The sequence below is a fragment of the Hakea prostrata genome, chromosome 3 (assembly GCF_041222555.1).
Source record: "Hakea prostrata isolate BN-2017 chromosome 3, UWA_Hpros_2, whole genome shotgun sequence".
Classification (NCBI taxonomy): domain Eukaryota; kingdom Viridiplantae; phylum Streptophyta; class Magnoliopsida; order Proteales; family Proteaceae; genus Hakea; species Hakea prostrata.
The window spans coordinates 33,513,304-33,532,666 of record NC_142602.1 but is presented as its reverse complement, the minus strand read 5'-3'; the positions used below and the strand labels follow the sequence as shown (position 1 = coordinate 33,532,666).

General features: G+C 40.0%; 2 protein-coding genes across 3 annotated transcripts in view; both read right to left on the bottom strand.

Annotated features, from left to right (window-relative positions):
* Positions 1–9,880: 9,880 nt before the first annotated feature.
* On the bottom strand, positions 9,881–10,303 carry LOC149022140 (uncharacterized). The gene has a single exon (XM_089147554.1). The coding sequence runs from the start codon at positions 10,301–10,303 to the stop codon at positions 9,881–9,883; it is 423 nt and encodes a 140-aa protein (XP_089003680.1).
* Positions 10,304–11,713: 1,410 nt separating this feature from the next.
* Positions 11,714–19,363, bottom strand: part of LOC149022138 (phosphoglucan, water dikinase, chloroplastic-like) — a 58,719-nt gene continuing 51,069 nt past the window's right edge. The window contains exons 14-19 of one of the 2 annotated variants that reach the window (XM_089150310.1): positions 18,833–18,919; positions 18,644–18,730; positions 18,478–18,554; positions 18,219–18,381; positions 17,898–18,006; positions 11,714–13,285 (exon numbers count right to left, since the gene is read on the bottom strand). In XM_089150310.1, the coding sequence (XP_089006436.1) occupies positions 12,381–13,285; positions 17,898–18,006; positions 18,219–18,381; positions 18,478–18,554; positions 18,644–18,730; positions 18,833–18,919 (1,428 nt within the window). In that variant the 3' untranslated portion in view covers positions 11,714–12,380. The remainder of the gene's footprint in view (positions 13,286–17,897; positions 18,007–18,218; positions 18,382–18,477; positions 18,555–18,643; positions 18,731–18,832; positions 18,920–19,363) is intronic. The other variant, XM_089150309.1, reaches the window with a different exon arrangement.

Genomic DNA, 19,363 nt, shown 5'->3' with positions numbered 1-19,363 from the left:
ATATCACTTTGTTAGAGACATTACATCAAGAAAGAAAGTTGTACTTAAGCACATATCTACTAGTTTGATGGTAGCTGACCCTCTTACCAAACCTATAGTCAAGGATGTTTTTATTTCTCATGTAAAATCCTTGGGCTTGCGTAGATTGTGACTTATTTTTGTACTGAGACTTTCTTATTAATGAGTAATATGAGTTCATTCCAAGCATTTATTCTTATTCACTTTACTGTGCGATTGTGTTTCTTCTAGCATAAAACAACATATGTCAATAGGCAAGAGAATGGCTCACTCACACGAGCATTCGCCTCTGGCGCCTTGGAGGCGAGCAGAGATGAGACGGATTGTGAATGACTTTGTGTAGGTCAATTCATAATCATGATGTCGCCTTGATTTGGAATCAAGATGAGTTTCTCTATTGTGAAGAGAATCGACATGAATGTTCCCACTATTCATGTTGCCTATAGGAGCAAGGTGCGAGTACTTTATGTGGCGCTAGGGTGGCGACAATAAAGAAACTCGGGTTAGGCGCAAGGGGTTGCGACTGGACTAAGACCTGTATGGTGTTGAGATGGACATACGTTCTATTGTATATAGAATGCTCCACCATAGCACATATATCATACTATGTGTGCTTAGCGATCATTGGAAATGAGAGGATGGATCCCTGCTCCTCTCATTGTGTGAGTCCTGGACCTTATGGTCCATTAGTGTTCTTAGTGACTTTCGACGACATCATGAAACGAAGGGTTGATGTGGCTACTTTGGGGTGTTACCTATGGTCATGATTGATTCGACCTAAAGGGGCACTACCGGGAAAGGAGTCAATCCTAAGTGTAGTGATGGTCTGGGGCGAAAGGAAAGGTTTGATTCAACTGCACCCTAAAAAGTGTTTGCTGGCGCCAACTGTATGTGTTACAGTAGTGAACATTTTAAGGACAAGAAGGTGATCTCTCAGAGGGATCGAGATACCTTTAGTCTGGTGAGTTTGAATAAACCTAGGACATTGTGTTATACTAATGCTTATTTGATTTGTTTCTATGAGTGATGTGCCATTCTGGCTTTCTGGGAATGTTTCTAGTTTGGGGCTCACGTGTGCAGGTATATCACCGGTCGCACAACCCATTTTGCCAGTATGACTTGTGGATATTAGTGTCTGGGACACAGGTGGTCTATGTATCTGGGATACATAGTGAAGAGATCAATATATATGTATATCTGGGATATGCATGTGTGTCTGGGACACAAGAGGTCTATGTATCTGGGATACATAGCAGAGAGATTGAATGTGTATATCTGGGATATACAAGTGTGTCTGGGACACATTGAAAGATTAACACTTGCCCTTGTGCAAGTGGGAGCTGTTGGAATTTATTAATTTGATTAATAAATTAAATGCCCAAGGGCAATATTGGAAACTCACTATTAGGGCGGTTACAAAATAGGGTTATATATTTTGGTAACCACCGCATTAGTGAAAAAGTAACTGAGTGATTCATTCGCACGAGCGAATCTCTGAGAAACGGCGGCTCCATCTCTCTCTCCCTCTCTCTTAGAATCGCAGGCTTAGATTTTCTTCTTTGCTAGTATTTGATCTTCATTCCATTAATCCATGGCATTTGGGTTGTGGATATTATTCCCTTTCCCTGTGATTGAGGAATCTCGCCAGTAAATCTTTGGTGGTGGAACGAGAACGTGGATCTAGACTTCCGCTGCGAATACTTCAAGTAAGGGAAAGCAAATCCAGGTAAGGAATTTTTTCCCCATCAATTAATTGAATTGAATTACTTTTGATGTATTACCTACACTTTCCTAACTAAGAAGTGGTTTCGCACTCTTTTATTCCCTAGGGTAAATCTTTATTCACCCTAGCCTTTCCATGAGAGCCATGGTTAGTATATGTGATGAAACACTAATCTTTATGGTTCAATCAAGAACCTATCTTTTGACCATGACTTGATACTTTGACCTTCTTGGATAGTCTTAATACGTTCTAGGAAGGTCCCTTTCGAATTTCGGACCAACCGGACTTCAAACGAAGAAGTTATGATCAAACTAGGGTTTACAGACCCGTACTGTTCCATTGGTCGACTGGGTCAGTAGACCAACCAATCGACCACCACCACCACCACCACCACCAACAACAACAACAACAACAATAAGCCTTGTCCCAACTAAATGGGGTCAGCTACATGGATTCTTGCCCTCCAATCAGTTCTGTTAGAGGCCATGCTAGATACAAGGCCTAAGCTATACATATCCTTTCTCACCACTTCTCTTAAGGTTATCTTAGGTCTACCCCTAGCTCTTCTAGTTCCTTCAATATTCATTATATCACTTCTCTGTACGGGAGCATTTATAGGTCTCCATTGAACATGGTCGTGCCACCTCAAACGACTTTCTCTAAGTTTATCACTTATGGGAGCAACTCCTAGACCAATGCTAATATGATCGTTTCTTATCTTATCCATCCTAGTTTTGCCACTCATCCATCTTAGCATCCTCATTTCTGCTACACTGAGTTTATCTATATGATTCTTTTTAACAGCCCAACACTTTGCACCGTACATCATAGCTGGTCGAACAATAGTCCTATAAAATTTTCCTTTAAGTTTTAATGGAATACGCCGATCACATAAGACCCCGGACGCACCTCTCCACTTCATCCACCCTATTTTAATTCTTTGGGAAACCTCATCTTCTAAATCACCTCTTTTACTTATGATTGAGCGTAGGTACCTAAAACAATCACTCTGAGGAATCTCTTTATCGTCAAGTATCACCACCTCATCATCTGCCCGATCATGACTAAAGTTACAACCTAAATATTTTGTCTTCGATCTACTAAGTTTAAAGCCTTTTGATTCCAAAGCTATTCTCCATGATTCTAATTTGGTATTATCCCCACTCATTAATCAACAATCGACCAACACAAGCAGTAGCCTCAAAACAGCTCTGTTTGCTTCCGTTTGACTTCTAATCTTCTAGGTCTTATTCCTCATCATTATTATATGTTTGTTTAGGTCTTAATTGCTAGTCTTGGACCTCTTCCTCATTAATTCTACGGAATCCTTTAAAAATTACTTAAGGTAAGGACGGTTGATCTCTAATAACCTAATATGCATGCTTACTTGTATTTGTTTTAGAATTACATGATCATATCACTGTTGTAATTAGTTTCTTATAATCATATGGCTGTTGTAGTTCTTCAACTACAGGAGTACTTGTTCTTATTATTCAATTGTTATTTCAATTATGAATTATATATGTTGTATTAACAGTTGTGCTTGTGAATGACTGATTGGGAATGTGATTGCCTAGGTTGTGATTGGGGAATGGGGAATGCCCTTTTAGCGTTCCTGCCTTTGGACACCAATGGAGGTGGTATGGGACATTTTTTTATGGTGCCCCTTGGCGCTTTCCTTGATTACTGATTGACATACCTAGGGCATGTCTAGAAGTGTTTGGCTAGGATGTCCCTATTATATCAGACCTGATCGGAAGAAAATTGAGACCGAGCAACCCGTGGTAGCAATGGGGATTTGTGTGGCACTTCAGATACCGGGTTACATCTGTTAAGGACATGAATCACATTGTGTATACTCGTGAGAGGCCATTCATTGGTACAGTTGCAGATGTGGGACATGGGCCCTTGAAATCAAGACCGGTAACCAACCCGTGAGAGGAAACGGGAACTTCCTATTAGCGTGATGTAACTGTCCAATAGGGTTGCTGAGTCTGTAGTCCGAGATGGTGGATTTTTACCATGAAGATGCAATGACTCTAGGGTGAAGGATACTGGAAAGGATCCCGGGATGGGAGGAATGGAGGTATCTGGATCTAAGTTGATATAACTAAGTAGAAGACTTGCATTTGGCTAGGCTTAACCCTGACATGCGCCAATACTTGACCAATGGTGATGTGAGAGATCGGTAACCTAAACCCCAGCCACGGAATGTCCGAGATGGATTGCCTTAACCCAATTAACACGGTAGACCTAAGATATCTTAAATGGTTGAGGGGGAGTGATTGACGATCCAAAGAAGTATGGTGCTATGACTTAAAGCATGTCTGCCAATAGAGACCAACATACATAGAGTTAGAAGCATATTTGCATTGTTTGTTTTATATCATGTTGCATTTTGTATGGTTTGCTTTCATGTATTATTATGTTATTATGGATTGAACTGCCTTGCTGAGTTCTTTTGAACTCACTTCTTTTTGCAATATCTTCTATTAGACTTTTCTGCAGGTAAAATACTGTTGACTATGATGGTCAGTACTTTGACGACCAAGTTGATGATTATTTTAGTACTCAAGGTACTAACTATGGTGACTATGTCGGTGAAGATTATTAGTACGAGACTAATGCTTATTAGGAGTAGTTCAGCTTTAGCACTTGAGTGCTAGCGATGGAATATCTTTCCATTCCCTTTTTGGACTTTATTAGTTTCGTTGAGACTTTAGTTGTCCATTCCCCTTTTTATGTTGGGAATCGGTTGTAATCTACCTTTTGATCTACCTTCCGCATATGTCTATGGAGTGATTTTTCTGCCTCACTTTACATTTGATTTGTATCATTTTCCGCACTCTGATTGTATTCTTGAACCATATCATGATATTTTGATTAATAAAGTTAAACATTTCGATTTATTCTTGCTTTTGATTATATTATTGTACTAAGTGGATATGATCGTTCCTAAACTTGATCTTCGGGACTATGGATCACACACTCGAGTATTCCAGATAGGGTACCGGCTGGGTGGATGTGACACTACCCGTTAAGCACTGTACGTCCCAAACGGTCTTTGGAGGCTCCATATCAATCAAGGGATGTATCTTTACTGGATTCGCTTTTGTTCCCCTTTGGGAAACCATGAATCCTGGGAACTTCTCTGAGGACACACCGAACGCACATTTCTTTGGGTTTAACTTCATCTGGTATTTTCTTAAAACTAAAAATACTTCCGTTAAATCTGCTATATGTCCCAAACACTGAAGGCTTTTTATTAGCATGTCGTCCACATATGCTTCAATGTTCTTCCCGATCAGATCTTTAAAGATTTAGTTCACGGTTCTTTGATAAGTTGCTCCTGCATTCCTCATCCCGAATGGCATGACTTTATAATAAAAGCTTTCATAATCAGTCATGAAGGCTGTAAACTTTTCATTCTCCTTGTTCATCAGGATCTAGTTGTAGCCCAAATAGGCGTCCATGAAACTCAGAGTTTCATACCCGGCGGTTGCATCGATCAAGAGATCTATTCGGGGCAGAGGGTAGCAGTCCTTCGGCCATGCCTTATTAAGGTCAGTGTAGTCGGTACACATCCTCCATTTTCCATTCAATTTCTTGACCATCACAACATTAGCTAACCAAGTTTGACATTCGGTCGGTTCAATGAATCCCGAACTCTTCAGCTTCTCGACCTCGCCCCTGATAGCTTCATGCAAGCAATCGATCTATGCCAGGCATGTCATCAGCCGACCATGCAAACACATCAATGTTTTCTTGAAGAAAATTCTTCAACTCATCTTTGAAGTCTTCTGTCCGTTCGGACCCAATGAAGGTTGTCCTTTGTTCGTCCTCAGAATCCAATTGGATTCATTCCAGGTTCTCTACGAGCTCAAGCCTCTACATTTTATCTTTGTCCCGATCGTCACGAACTTCTATTGACAAGGATGTGGCCTTTCTGGGACCAGCCTTATCCTTCAGGTATGAAACATAACACTGTCTGGAGGTTTTTTATTATTATTATTAGAAGTTACCTCTCCAACCCCCTGATCAATCGGGAATTTGATCTTCATGTGTTCAGCTGACACCATTGCTCCTAGCTTTGTTAGGGAGGGCCTCCCAAGTATGATGTTGTATGCTGGCAGCTGTAGAACAACCAAGAAATTTACCTGAACGGTGATTTCCTTAGGGAAATTTCCCATTGTGAGGTCCAGTTGTACTGATCCCTCTGCAATTGTTGATGATCCAGCAAACCCATATAAATGAGTTGGGGATGGCTTCAACAAATCTTCCTCCATCCTCATCTTCTGGTAAGCATCATATGATAAGAGATTTTCTGGTGATCCCATGTCCACCAATACTCTGTGTATGTCCCAATGACCGATCTCAACCTTGATCATGATCACGTCGTCATGGGGTGTACACACACCTCTTTAATCTTCTTCAGTAAAAGTAATGCTCTTCTCCACATTCGGCCTTTTTTCTCTTCTATGCCTCTCCCAAACCCACAAACTTGGATTTGGCTTTCAATTTTATGAGGGATTTGAGCTCCGGGCCCCAAATATGGTAAGGATTGGAGATCGACCTGCTCCTACAATTTCTTTTCCCTTTTTTGATTGAGGAGCTTCGTCTCGACTGTCACATCCACCCAGCCGGTATCCTATCTGGCATACCCGGGATGTGATCCACAGCCCGAAGATCAAGATCGAGCGGCCATGCCTCACACATACACGATAACATAATCATGAACAATATAATCAATGTTTAAAGTAAGTAATAAACATATCAAGTGAATAAGAAAAGATAATCAATCAGAGTGCGGAATTTATCAAGTATTAATTACACATAAAGTAATCTCAAAAGGGAAAGAGTGATCAGGAGTCACTCCTTCAAATATAGCAAAAAGTGGTTAATCAATCTCAGTTACAACCAAAATCAAGAATAAATCCATAAGAGTTAAAGACAATATATCTGGGTGTTTAACAGTAATTCAGGGAAATGGGGCACTACACAAAGGTTTCTTCTATCCTAATGGTTGTTTCTTCATAAGTGTGGATGAAGTGAACCCAGCGCGGCCGCTCCCTCACCATGGTGGGGCTAACCCTGGTACAAACCATAATCCTCCTCGGCACAATAATCCTGACTCTCATCGTAGCCATCACCTGAAGGGTAGTATGCGGGATCATAGCTCGCCGTAGAGTGCGCCATCAGAGTCTTCTACACCTGCAGGATAATCTAACAATTGCACGAAAGGAATGAGTTTAAAAGAACTCAGCAAGGCAAGTCGTTTCATAATACACAATTCATTTGATACGAATCACAATATGATGCAAGATGATATGAGACAATGATGATATATGATTCTAACCCTAAGTATGCTAGTCTCTAAGGTAGACATGCTTTAAGCCATAGCACCATACTTCTTTAGGTCGTCTGTCACTCCCCCTCAATCATACATGATATCTTGGGTCTGCCGGGGTAATTGGGTAAAGTCCTCATCAAAACCATGGTTGGGATTAAGTCACCACTCTCTCACATCACCATTGGTATAAGTATTGGCGCATGTCACGGCGAAGCCTAGCCCAATGCAAGTCATCTACTCAGTCGTATCATGTCAGATCCGGATACTTTCCCTATGGCACCGACCAACTCGGTTCCATATCCTTCACACTAGAGTCAGCGTATCCTATGGCTCCCACCAACTCGGACTACGGAATCATCAACCCTATTGGTCATCCAAAAATGGTAAACGGGAAGCTCTCACGTCCTCTCACGGGTTGGTTACCGGTCTTAAGCGCCCGTGAGCCCAGGTCTATCCATTTGCAACCCTACCAATAAATGGCCCCTTTCGGGTATCCGTAGTATGGTTTAAGTCCTCTCACGGAGTGGTTACCGATCTTGAGCGCCCATCAACCATACTCTACCACGGGTCATTAGGTCTCAATACCCTTTCGATTCGGGTCTGATACAACAAGGATAATCCTAACCATACACCTAGACAATCCTATGTATGTCATCCACTAACTCGGGAAAGTGTCGATGGACACTTTCAGAGAATATCCCATACTATTCCCTCCGATGTCCAAGGACAGAAGTGTCGGAAGGACACTTCTCAATCTCAAGTCATACGTAGTCATTCACAAGTTCAATCTCATCATATCATATCAAATCAATAATTCATCATATAATTAAAGGCATGTCATAACATGATTAATCATATACATAATCATAAAGGATAATTAAGCATGATATTCCGAATGACATATAACATACAATTACTGATAAAAATGCATATAATACTCATGCATGGTTAAGGAGTACACATAGGAAATATATCTACTGAGTTCTCAAAATATAAGCATGTTTACATAATCAATGTACTTGAGTTAACGACCGTCCTTACCTTAATCGAGTCGTAAATAAAATCAATGATCACCAAGAATAGTCCCAAAAGTCAGTGTTGGTACCCTAGACAACATACAAGTAACATCAGAGAAGAAAACAATTGAATCAGAGGTCAAACGAAACAATTTGGCCAAGTACAGGGATGTTACCATCTCTTGGTTGACTGGCTTGGTTGACTGTCAATCGACCAAGGCAGTCAACCAAGACTTGTTAACAATGGGCCGAATTGAAGATTTGGCCCGAAACTGACCTTCCGGTGCTCCGATCGACACGAAATTTGGAGGGCATGATTATAACAATATGAGGACACTACACACTAAATTTCATGACGATCCAACGGTCCAATTATAAATACCCAAATCGAAGCCCTATGTTCTATATGATAAATATCAAGAATCGAATTGGAATTGATTGAAATAGTAAAGAATGATGGGAATCAATCAAGTGAATGTTAAGAATTAAGTTAGAATCATGAATTCATAATAATCTTGACCTAACATGCATCTACATATCAGTTTTGAATCAAGAATAGGTTGAAATGAAAGGAATCAAAGCAATGAAATGTAAGCAATCCTAATGGGAGCATAACATAGCAAGAGTAGGGTGATAATCATGGAATTGAAAGGGAGAAACTCATGGTTAAGTGTTTGCAGGTTGCAGCATTTCAACCATGGTCTTAAGATCATAAATTGATAGAATAATGAATAGATTAGAAGAATAATAAGAGGAATCATACCTTGAGTTGATGATTGAAGTGTAAAACTAATGATTGGAGTCAAAGATCTTCACAAACACCAAGGAAAGCCCAAGAGAGTGTCAAACCTCGTGCTCTGGAGTGCCAATGATTAGTTTAGGTCCTCATTCACGAGTTCCAAAAAGGTAGGGTCAAAATGGGAAGTAATTTTGTAAATTTTCGAATTTCATTACTGCTGGTCGACTGGCAGTCGACCAAGCAGTCGACCAAGGCTTGACAACAACTTAGAATAGGGAATTGGAAGGCCAGACAGATCCAAATTGAGTTGGGTTTTCTCCTACAAGTCAATCAACAAGTATAGTTTCAAGAAATACCTTCGGATTGAGCACGCGGGTCCAATAAGTACTTCAACTAATTCAATCTTCTTCGATGCACATATTTTCACTAAACACTGACAATGTGCTCAAGTAAGGGGCGTCATTGCCAATGTCCATAGGCTCTGGATCAAGCATTGAATCCTCAACTACGAGGGCCCACAAGTCTCTTCTACCTCCACTTCGGGTCTTCGGACCTGCAACAGTATAAAATCCGGGCCAAGTTAGGGTTAGGATAAGGCCGGATTTTACACCGAAAATCCCTGCTTTTCGAACGCTCCCTTCTTTTTTCACCTGTTGCTCTTCTTTCCCGATCATTGCCTCATCGCTTCACGAAGTTTGACAAATTCCCTTGAGATATTAGCCTTTCAATGTCCGCCTTCAAATTACGACATTTGTTCATGTAATGTCTGTAATCCTTGTGGAAACGGCATTATTTTTCCATATTCCTCTCTTCTGATTTAGCAATCATCTTCGGTGGCCATTTCAGGATATCCTGATTTTTTGTTTTCATCAAAATTTTCGACTGTGGAGTATTCAGTGGTGTATACTCCGCATGATTAGGCGATTGCTACATCCATCCCGAACATTGTTTTCTGCCACGATCATTGTTCGGCACCTTCGATCCTTGGCCTTTTCATATGCCTTCTGATCTTTATTAGAAGCCTTGATTTCTCCTTACCGAGCGTCAAGAATCTCTGTCAATTCAACTTGTTTTTGGCACCTTTGTACGAGTTTGGGATAGGTGGCGGGCATATCTTGAAGTAACAATTCTAAAAGTCTTCTGTTGGTGAGGCCGATGAAGAGAGCAGTCATCGCTACTTGTTCGTCCAAATTCTCGATCTCCATTGTAGCTTTATTGAACCTCTGCAAGTAGTCGTGAATAGACTCGTTCTTTCCTTGCTTTATAGTGAACAATCTCTCCTCAATCTTCTTGGTTTGTATTCCACTCTGGGAACGACCGATGAACTTTCGAGCCAATTCTTCAAAATCAACTATTCTTCCTGATGGTAGATTTGAGAACCACTTTTGTGCTGCTCCTGTGAGTGATGATCCAAATACTCTACACATAATTTCGTCTAAATTACCAACAACAGCCATGGTCTGCTGGTAATAACTTATATGGGCAATTGGATCTCTCTATCCATCAAATGGAGAGAAAGTTGAGAGTCTAAAATTATGGGGGAATTCGTACCTAGCAATAGCTTCCACAAATGGGGTTTTCTGATAATTGAGTATATGTCATCAGTCCTTCGTCCTCTTGTGAGTTGCCCCAATTTTTGATCAATGTCTACTAGTTTCCGATCGATGTGTACTGCCCGAGTAGCATTTGACCGAACGCTATCTCTTCTCGAATGCTGGGATGTTGGTGTATGCGTGCACACCCCACATTCCAGTCTGGTGATGGTTTCTGTCCGGCTCCCCTGTGCCCGATCTTGATCATATTGCTCGTTTCTTTCGGGTAATTCTCCAATTCGTGCTCCTGGTCGACCTTCCTGATCTCCTCGAGGATCCCGTCTGAAGTTCTGGCCTTCAGTTTGTTGTATGTTTCTCCAAGGAGAATGTCCTTAGACTGGGGAAAGTGGTATCCTTGCTCTCTGCGTTCGATTTTGTTCCTCCTCCCAATCATGATGATTAGGATCTCTAGGAGCTCCCAAACGTCTCGCCACCGTCCGAAACATTTGCTGCATCTCCAGAAATTGAATCTCCATCTGATTTATTTATTCTTGAAGGTTATTTGGGTTGTGCTTGCGTTCGCCTCCAATCAATCCATCTTCATGAGTTTCTTCATTAGGAACACGACTTGTTTTAGGAGGTTTTTCTCCCTAAGGAGGAGGAACTCCCTGATTCCTCAATGTGGCAGATCTTGTGTCAACCATGACTTTTCGAATCGTTTCCCACATACGGCGCCAAATGATGCGTCCAAAATATGCTCAACCTTTAGATCCTTGATGAATGACCTGCTAAACAGTGTTAGATGTGGTCCGACCGTGGGGTTGGGAGGCCACCTCGAAAGGCTAAGTCAATAATGAATTGATCACATAGCTCTAACGAGTTGCAGAGCTAAAATTGAATATAGTAATGGAGGGAAACGATTCATATACATTCACTGTGCGTAGGTGCCTTGTTTATATAGATTTTACCTTTCATTCCCAACCGTTGGATATGCTTGTATCTCCTTTTGGTGACCGTTAGATCATAATATTTTACCCCTTTTTTCGGAACTAAGGGTAGTTACCAATCTTGGCACGACCCCCCTTCTGGATTAGTGGATGTTACCTACTATGACTCGACCACGTATCACGAAATCTTCCGAATGACGTTTATATCTATAACTGTAGAGTCATTCATCCTCACAACTGATGGGTTTATGCCCCAAACTGGTCCCGACGACGCTTAGGCCGTTACTGATTGTGATCTATGACCCGACCGTGGTTAAACCAGGTTTGGGGCTATTTTTTCCATATTACTTATAATGGAAATGTTTGATATTGATTACTTCATAGCGAATTCATGCTTCACTCAAGTCAAATAAATCATCTAGCATCTTCGTTATTTTGGTTTTTGTTGGATTAGTAAAATAAACTGATTTAAATTGGTTGAGGTGAATTACAGCATCATCGGTTTCTTTTTCCTACTTTTTACTTTTTTGAGTTGGGATGCCTTTTTTTTTTATAGAAAAATTTTGAAATAAGACATGGGGTTGCAGAGAGTGTTCAATAAGGCATTTTGCCTGCTAAGCAAGTTGTGATGTGAGAACCTATCTGTGTAAGATCTGGTATTAAACAATTCTTGAATTAAACAATTGAAGCATATTGTTATGTGGCTTAAAATGGAAACCTTGCCAACGCAGAACTATTCTAGTGGTTGAAACCAACACCTCTTAGTGAAGAGGTCGTGAATTCCACTCTCGCTGAAGCATATTAATATCCTCATTCCCCATCTTAATAAAATCCTTTTGTTAAAAAAAAATAAAAATTACAGAACCTTTTTAACATTTTAGAAACTTTTTTAACATTTTAGACACGCTATACAGACATGCTGGCAGGTACTTTTTTAATTTTCTGGGGCAGAAATCTCATGAGTGCTGTGACAGGTGAGTGAAACACAATGCTTCGCGTCAATAAATTAGCGTATATGAGAGCCAGAATGAACCATGAACCATGAACCATCTCTCCTACAAGGGTTGCGGTCTCGTTTGAACTATAAAAATGTTTTCCCCAACCAGACATCCTTCCACATCCTGAGGACAGCCAAACTTGCGCTCGAGGAAGAAACCAACAGAACATAGGCGCTGGCCAAGCTGTTGGCGGAAAATTGGGTCAATTGTCAACGGTTTCTTGCTGTAGTCAACAGTCAGACGGATTACTTCCCCATCAGCAGGTCCTGTACTGCGAACTAACATCTCCTTACTGAAATTAGCGAATGCTCTTGTGGTTACCTTGCCATCAAACTTTGCACAGGATAAACGCCAAGGTGTACCACGGGTGCCTGATGCCAGAGTTTCACCAAGCCCAGGAGCGATCTCAACCTCAACCAAGCTGGGATTGCGGTCTGTTGGGCTTAGTGTGTGAAGCACAAAGGACAAGTCTGGTGACAGCAATTCCTGGACAAGTACAGCCATCGTAGCGGCCGCCTGTGGCACACCCGCAGCTCGGCGACTCAGCACTGCTCTCATCGTGTATAGAGAAGCCCATACTCTGCCAATAGCACCCCCAAAAACCTCAGAATTTGAGGGGCTAACATTTGGAATCGACTCATAAAGTCCAGCAGCTGTCATCCCTGGCAAATCCTCAACATTGGCACTTGAGCGAACAATCAAGCGGGTCGCATTGTCAGGAAACATTTCTGCTATGTTCCTCATAATATCATTGGAAGGGCATTGCTCTGCGATTAGTTTTTGTAGTTGAGAACATAAGTTATCCAGTTCATCTTCCATTCTCGCATCCTGTATCTGTTCTAGAAGGGATCGGAAAGATTCTATTGATTCACTTTCTTGTAGCGCCAACTCCATTGACCCAAAGGGTATAACTGCTCCTGCAGGTACTTGGAATGAAGCCGGTACCCCTTGGTCACTGTAAACTGCAAGTGAAAAAAAATTGGACTGAACAACAGACAGTAGGACACAGAGAAATACGATTGCAAAAATCAATAAAATGATCCATGAATTATATAGTTTTTTGGAGTTTCTTCTTCTTTTTTCAATTTTGTTTGGGTTACATATTTTGTGGGTGTGGGGGAAGAGCTGATTCTAATTTTTTTAAAGGGGGGGGGGGGGGTTCAAGAGCATAAAATTGTTGGAATCAAATTCAGTAGTGACTTCTGTTTCTGTTTTCTATTTGACCAAGTATTTAGGATAGAGTCCAAGTAGTTTGAGTCCAAGATGACTGAGTTCAAGTTGTTGCTGGTTTTTAGGAGATATGGGAGCAGTAAGTTCATTCGGTTACATTCTGTTACTTATCAACTTGATCTGAGTTTTTTCTGGGTATTTGGTTGCTGTTTTGGTCTATTTAAATCTGAACGTATTCAATAAAAGTAAGCAGCATTTGAAGTTCTCCATATACTCTGTTTTTTACTTTTCTATTGTGCTTAGTTAGCTATTGACAAGGTTCTTAACAGTGGTATTCGAGCCAGTTTGTGAGAAAAGAGTGCAGTAGCAAATTCTCTTATGGCTACCGATAATTTTGTTCAACCATTTATTCCTCGTTTTGATGGTCACTATGACCATTTGAGCACGTTGATGGAAAACTTCGTTCGTTCAAAAGATTATTGGGATGTTATCCTGAATGGTAGTTCTAAACCAGAAGATGCATCTCAGTTGTCGGCAGCACAAAAATCAGTTTTTGTGGCATCAAAACTGAAGGATCTCAAAGCAAAAAATTACCTGCTTCAAGCAATCGACAGATCAATCTTGGAGACGATTCTATGCAAGGATACCTCCAAGTCTATATGGGATTCCATGAAAAAGAAGTACCAAGGCTCAACAAGGGCAAAGCGCTAGCAACTACAACAACTTCGTGGAGAGTTCGAGTTACTACGAATGAAGACAAGATAAATAATTACAAAATATTTCTCCAGGACAATGGCAATTGTCAACAAGATGCGTATCCATGGAGACAAGACTGATGATGTCACTGTCATTGAAAAAATTCTCCACTTTTTGACGCCAAAGTTTAACTTTGTTGTCTGCTCGATTCAAGAAGCCAATGATCTTGAAGATCTTTCAATTGATGAACTGCAAGGGTGGTTGTTGGTTCATGAACAACAACTCTTGCAACAAGAACCAGAGGAGAAGGCCTTGAAGACCTCTACTGATTCTCGTCATTCTTCAGCAATAAGAATGAATATTGGTAAGAGGAAGAGGGAGAGGATTCCACCAACGCAGCAGCAACTCCAATCCAAGAACTGAAGATTTCTCCTCAGATAATGGACGAAGTAGAGGACGACGAAGGTATTCCACTGGTTTCAAACCAAAGGCAACTGACAAATCTAAAGTTGAATGCTTTAGATGCCATAGGTATGGACACTAAATGTTTGAATGTAGAACCAATCTCAGTCGGCATGAGGAAGTAACAACTTTTACAGTAGCAAAAGAAGGAGAGACACTTTTAATGGCATGTCAGGAACAACAGATGTCTTCACCAGATTTAAGATATCTTGACACTGGGTGCAACAATCATATATGTGGCAATAAGGAAGCGTTTTTTCAATTAATGAATCACATAAATCTAAAGTGACATTTGGAGATAACTTTACTATTTCAGTCATGGGAAAAGGTACCATTCAGATCTCTTCAAAAGGGAACATTCAAATTATTAATGATGTTTTTTATGTTCCTGATTTGAAAACAAACCTCTTGAGTGCTGGCCAATTACTTGAGAAGGGGTATGAAATTGTATTTAAAGGAGGAGTTTGTAAGATTTATGATCAGCTGCAGAACTTGCTTGTTCAAGTTGACATGACATCAATCAGAATGTTCCCTCTTCATCTTCATAATTCTACTCATGCTTGCTACACAGCGAAATTAAAGGAAGAAGCATGATTGTGGTATTTCAAATATGGGCATCTAAATTTTGGTGGCTTGCGAACACTACACCAAAAGAAAATGGTGGCACAATCCCATAAGGAGTTTGTGAAGATTGTGTTGTTAGCAAACACCACAGCTCAAATCCACAAGGAAAGGCATGGAGGGCTAAGAAGAAGCTTGAGTTGATTCATTCAAATCTTTGCGGACCAATCTCACCTAGGTCCAATGGAGGTAAATGAGAAATCTAATGACATTCATTGATGATTTTAGTAGGTTGGTGTGGGTGTACTTCTTACAGGATAAATATGAAGCTTTTTTTTTCAAAAGCTTCAAAAGTCTTATTGAAAAGGAAAGTGGGAATCAAATCAAAGTTCTTCGTACTGATTGTGGAGGTGAGTTCTTCATCTTTTGAATTTGATGATTTTTGTATGAAGCATGGAATTCAAAGGCAACTAACTACAGCCTATACACCACAACAAAATGGTGTGTGAGAGGAAGAATCATACCATCCTCAACATGATGCGAAGTTTGTTGCAAAGAAGTAGAATTCCAAAAGAGTTCTGGCCTAAAGCAGTAAATAGGAGTGTCCATCTCTTGAATAGAAGCCCCACACTTGTTGTCCTCAATATGACTCTTGAAGAAGCATGGAATGAAAGAAGGCCAACAGTAGATTACTTCAGAATTTTTGGGTGTATAGCATATGCCCATGTTCCAGATCAAACGAGAAAGAAGCTTGATGACAAAGGAGTGAAGTGTGTCTTTCTTGGTATAAGTGATCAAACAAAAGGCTATAGACTTTATGATCCACTTGCAAAAAAGATCATAATTAGTCATGATGTGGTGTTTGATGAAGAAAGGTTCTAACCATGGTCTGATAAAGCTGAAAATGCAGCAACAATTGTAGTAGATTTTGAAGTAAGTTGATGAGGTGGATCACAACCAAGTGCAACCCCAAATTCTGCAGTAGCTGGTACTAATTCAGAAATTTTTGTTAAAGAGCAACAATCCAGATCAGGTACAAATGGTGTTTAATACAGAAGTTGCTGCAATACATGTTGAACGTCCTCAACTTCATCAACAAAGACCAGCATGGATGAGAGACTATGAAGGGATTGGAGATGGTCAAAGTGAAGATCCACTAATTAATTTTGCTTTGCTTTCAGACAATGGCCAGGAATTGATAGAATCAGGGTCCGACATGTCTTGTACTTGGTTCCTCATTCTCCTGCCCAGAGTGTTCTGGTGGTGGTATAAACTCTTTGTATTTCTGGTTTACCTTCTTCAGTACACACAAAAACATAAAGGGGAAAAAAACAACTCTATCCCAAAAACGAAAATAAATAAATAGAATTAAATTAAACCCTACCCCTCAAGCAGAGAACCAATGCAACTCTGTGAAGCTTTAATGCAGGAAAAAAAAATCCTGATCAAAGCCATTTCCAGTAATTTCTATATTTTGTGCTTTTAAAAAATGGGGACGATATTCCCTTGGATGAAGCTCATTCAAGTCATCATGATAAGATGATGTGCCCCATTTTACATGTGATTACCCAAAGGGGAATAATATGCCATATTGACATGCAGGCCATATGAGTTGTCCAAAATGAGAAACTTTAACAAGTATGATATTTTACAACAGGAAAATCCAAGAGAAAATTAGAGTAAATTGATGAGGATGTAAACCCAACAGAGAATAAGCCAAAGTGTACGAGAGCCAAAGAAGATGAAATAGAAAACACCCTGGTTTTGGATGGATAATAGGTTCAAGGTTCAACGGCTATCCTACCATGAGGATAATTGTCAAATCACCAAGAGGTGGTTCCGTATTGAAAATCAATAGAAATCGATTTCTATTTCTGCAGCTTGGATTGCCTGGTTTAAGCGAGAAACTTTTAAATTATGATTTTAGTTACTACATGGGCTTAGGATTTTTTTTCCCACTTAGTCAAGAGAAATTTTAGCTTTTTATTTATTGGTTTTTGGCCTTTCACGTTTCCCTAGGTACGCTATATTCTTTTCCAGCATTGTTGACATTGAGTTAAAGTTAGATTCTTTCACTTTCAAAACCTAATGAATAAGATAAATTTCCTTTGTTAGTTTTACTTGTAAAGACTGTATCAGACCCAACTTGTGCTGTGTTATTGAAACTGCTGCAACCACCATGAAGGACCATTGAAGGTTCAGATGCTTTATGTTACAACCATTAAAGCTTGATAACTTCACAAACCTTCACCAGAAGTTGCTGGGCTTTGCAGCATAGATCCACCTTATTAGCCACTCCATTTGATCCCGATCCTAACCCATTCTGTTGGCTGGAGTGCTCCACAGCCATTGCTTTATGTTTTCATTCCATCAATATACATTCATTCGACCCCATCAGAGTCATACCAAATTCACAGCCAGTCATCGTCTCCACTGCTCCTCCATTAGGTCCAAGCTCGAGCTATAGCAGGAGGATGGTTAGACCTGCAGAATCATAGATTCTACCTCTATGGGCAGTTTGGCTAGACTAGTACCATCCTAATTTCTGATTTTGTTTCTAACTTTGTTTAGTGCCTGAGTTTTTCTACTGACTATTGAAGCTTGAGTAACATACTAGGGATTGATATCCTTTGGTCTGCAGTATTACCTTACAGACAGTTGAGACAGTGACTATGACACACTCACCTTTTTTGGACATTGTTGCCAAAGATGCTAACCGACCGCAAGCAGCAGCCTTTGCACCAGATGTAGAAGTATCTGCATCCGCAAGTGCAATAACTCCTACAGTAGTACCCTGAACAAAAGTACTTCAATCAGCATTTCATTACAAAATCAACTTTGGATCAGAGGTAGAAGACATATATCACACAAACTCTATAAAAAAAATAATAATAATAAAAAATTAAAAATTAAAAAAAAAAATATTAAAAAAAAACAAAAAAAACTCATCACAATCAACATCAGGCTAGAATACTAAGAGGCTTAGAAAACAGCACACACTGCTACCTGATTCCGGTGAGTCGCTTTAACTGAAGCCCATGAAGATCGGGGTTCTGTGGCTTCCAATGTGGATGCAGTCCCATTACCTGATGAATTTACACTAAATTCATCTTTGCTATTATTTAACAATGATGCAGATATATCAACGCCTGCAGAAGATGCTTCCAACCTGTGGTTCCAGCAACATAAATATTATCTGGTTCACGTGTTTCAACCACGATATCAAAATTTGTTCTTAAAGTTGAGATATATCAGAAATATTAACCTCACAGATTGTCCATTAAGCTCTTTTATGCTTGCGATTTTTTCATCATCTTCACATGTCACGAGTACAACCTTTTCCTGCAATAACCATCAGACACATATTTCTTTCCAATTATAATTTCTACACAAGTACTTAACTTTCTGTTAAGTACATAAGAAGTGCTTACTTGCCGGGCCCTAACACCAAGATGTGACAAGTGAGGCAGCTCTTGTAGAAGCACCACAGCAACTATGTTATTCCCAGCAGCTGTTACCTGAAAAATGCATAAATACAGTAAGCGTTCTAGATATCAGAACTGGCTAATACTGAATGGATAATAGGGTCGAGGGGATGGGAGAAGAGCAACAACTAGAACCTCTTCATCTCCATCAGCTCTGTTAACCAGAAGAATGATAGGTCCTCTAGTTGATGATGGCAATGATCCCGGGACAATTCTGTCAACCTGAGTCAAAAATAACTATAGTTTCTCAGAAAAGTTATAATGACGTATACAACAGACAATGAGTGGAATTGATAGAAACTGAAATTACTGAGCTGAAACTAGATTCATATAAGAGAACCACAGAAACGGAATCCTAGAAGGAGAGCTTAGTAGTGCTTCTCCTATCTTCTCAAGCCTCATCTCATAAGCTGTTTCATGAAGTCAATGAAGATAGCATTTACTTACTCTAGGGAATGTGATTCCATTCTTTCATACAAAAACTCTGGTCCAACTAACATGGACCCAGATAATTCAACCTTTTAACAACATGATAGGGTTCTCTACACCAGAATAAATAGTAAAAATATAACTAAAAGAAACAGAACTACTTGTGTCATGATTTAATGTTATAGATCATAGTCCAAATTTTGGTTGCAACGACCAAAATTTCGGCAATTTTGGTTC

Coding starts and splice junctions, on each gene's coding strand:
- LOC149022140 (XM_089147554.1), bottom strand. CDS start 10,303: ATGGCTGTTGTTGGTAATTTAGACGAAATTATGTGTAGAGTATTTGGA.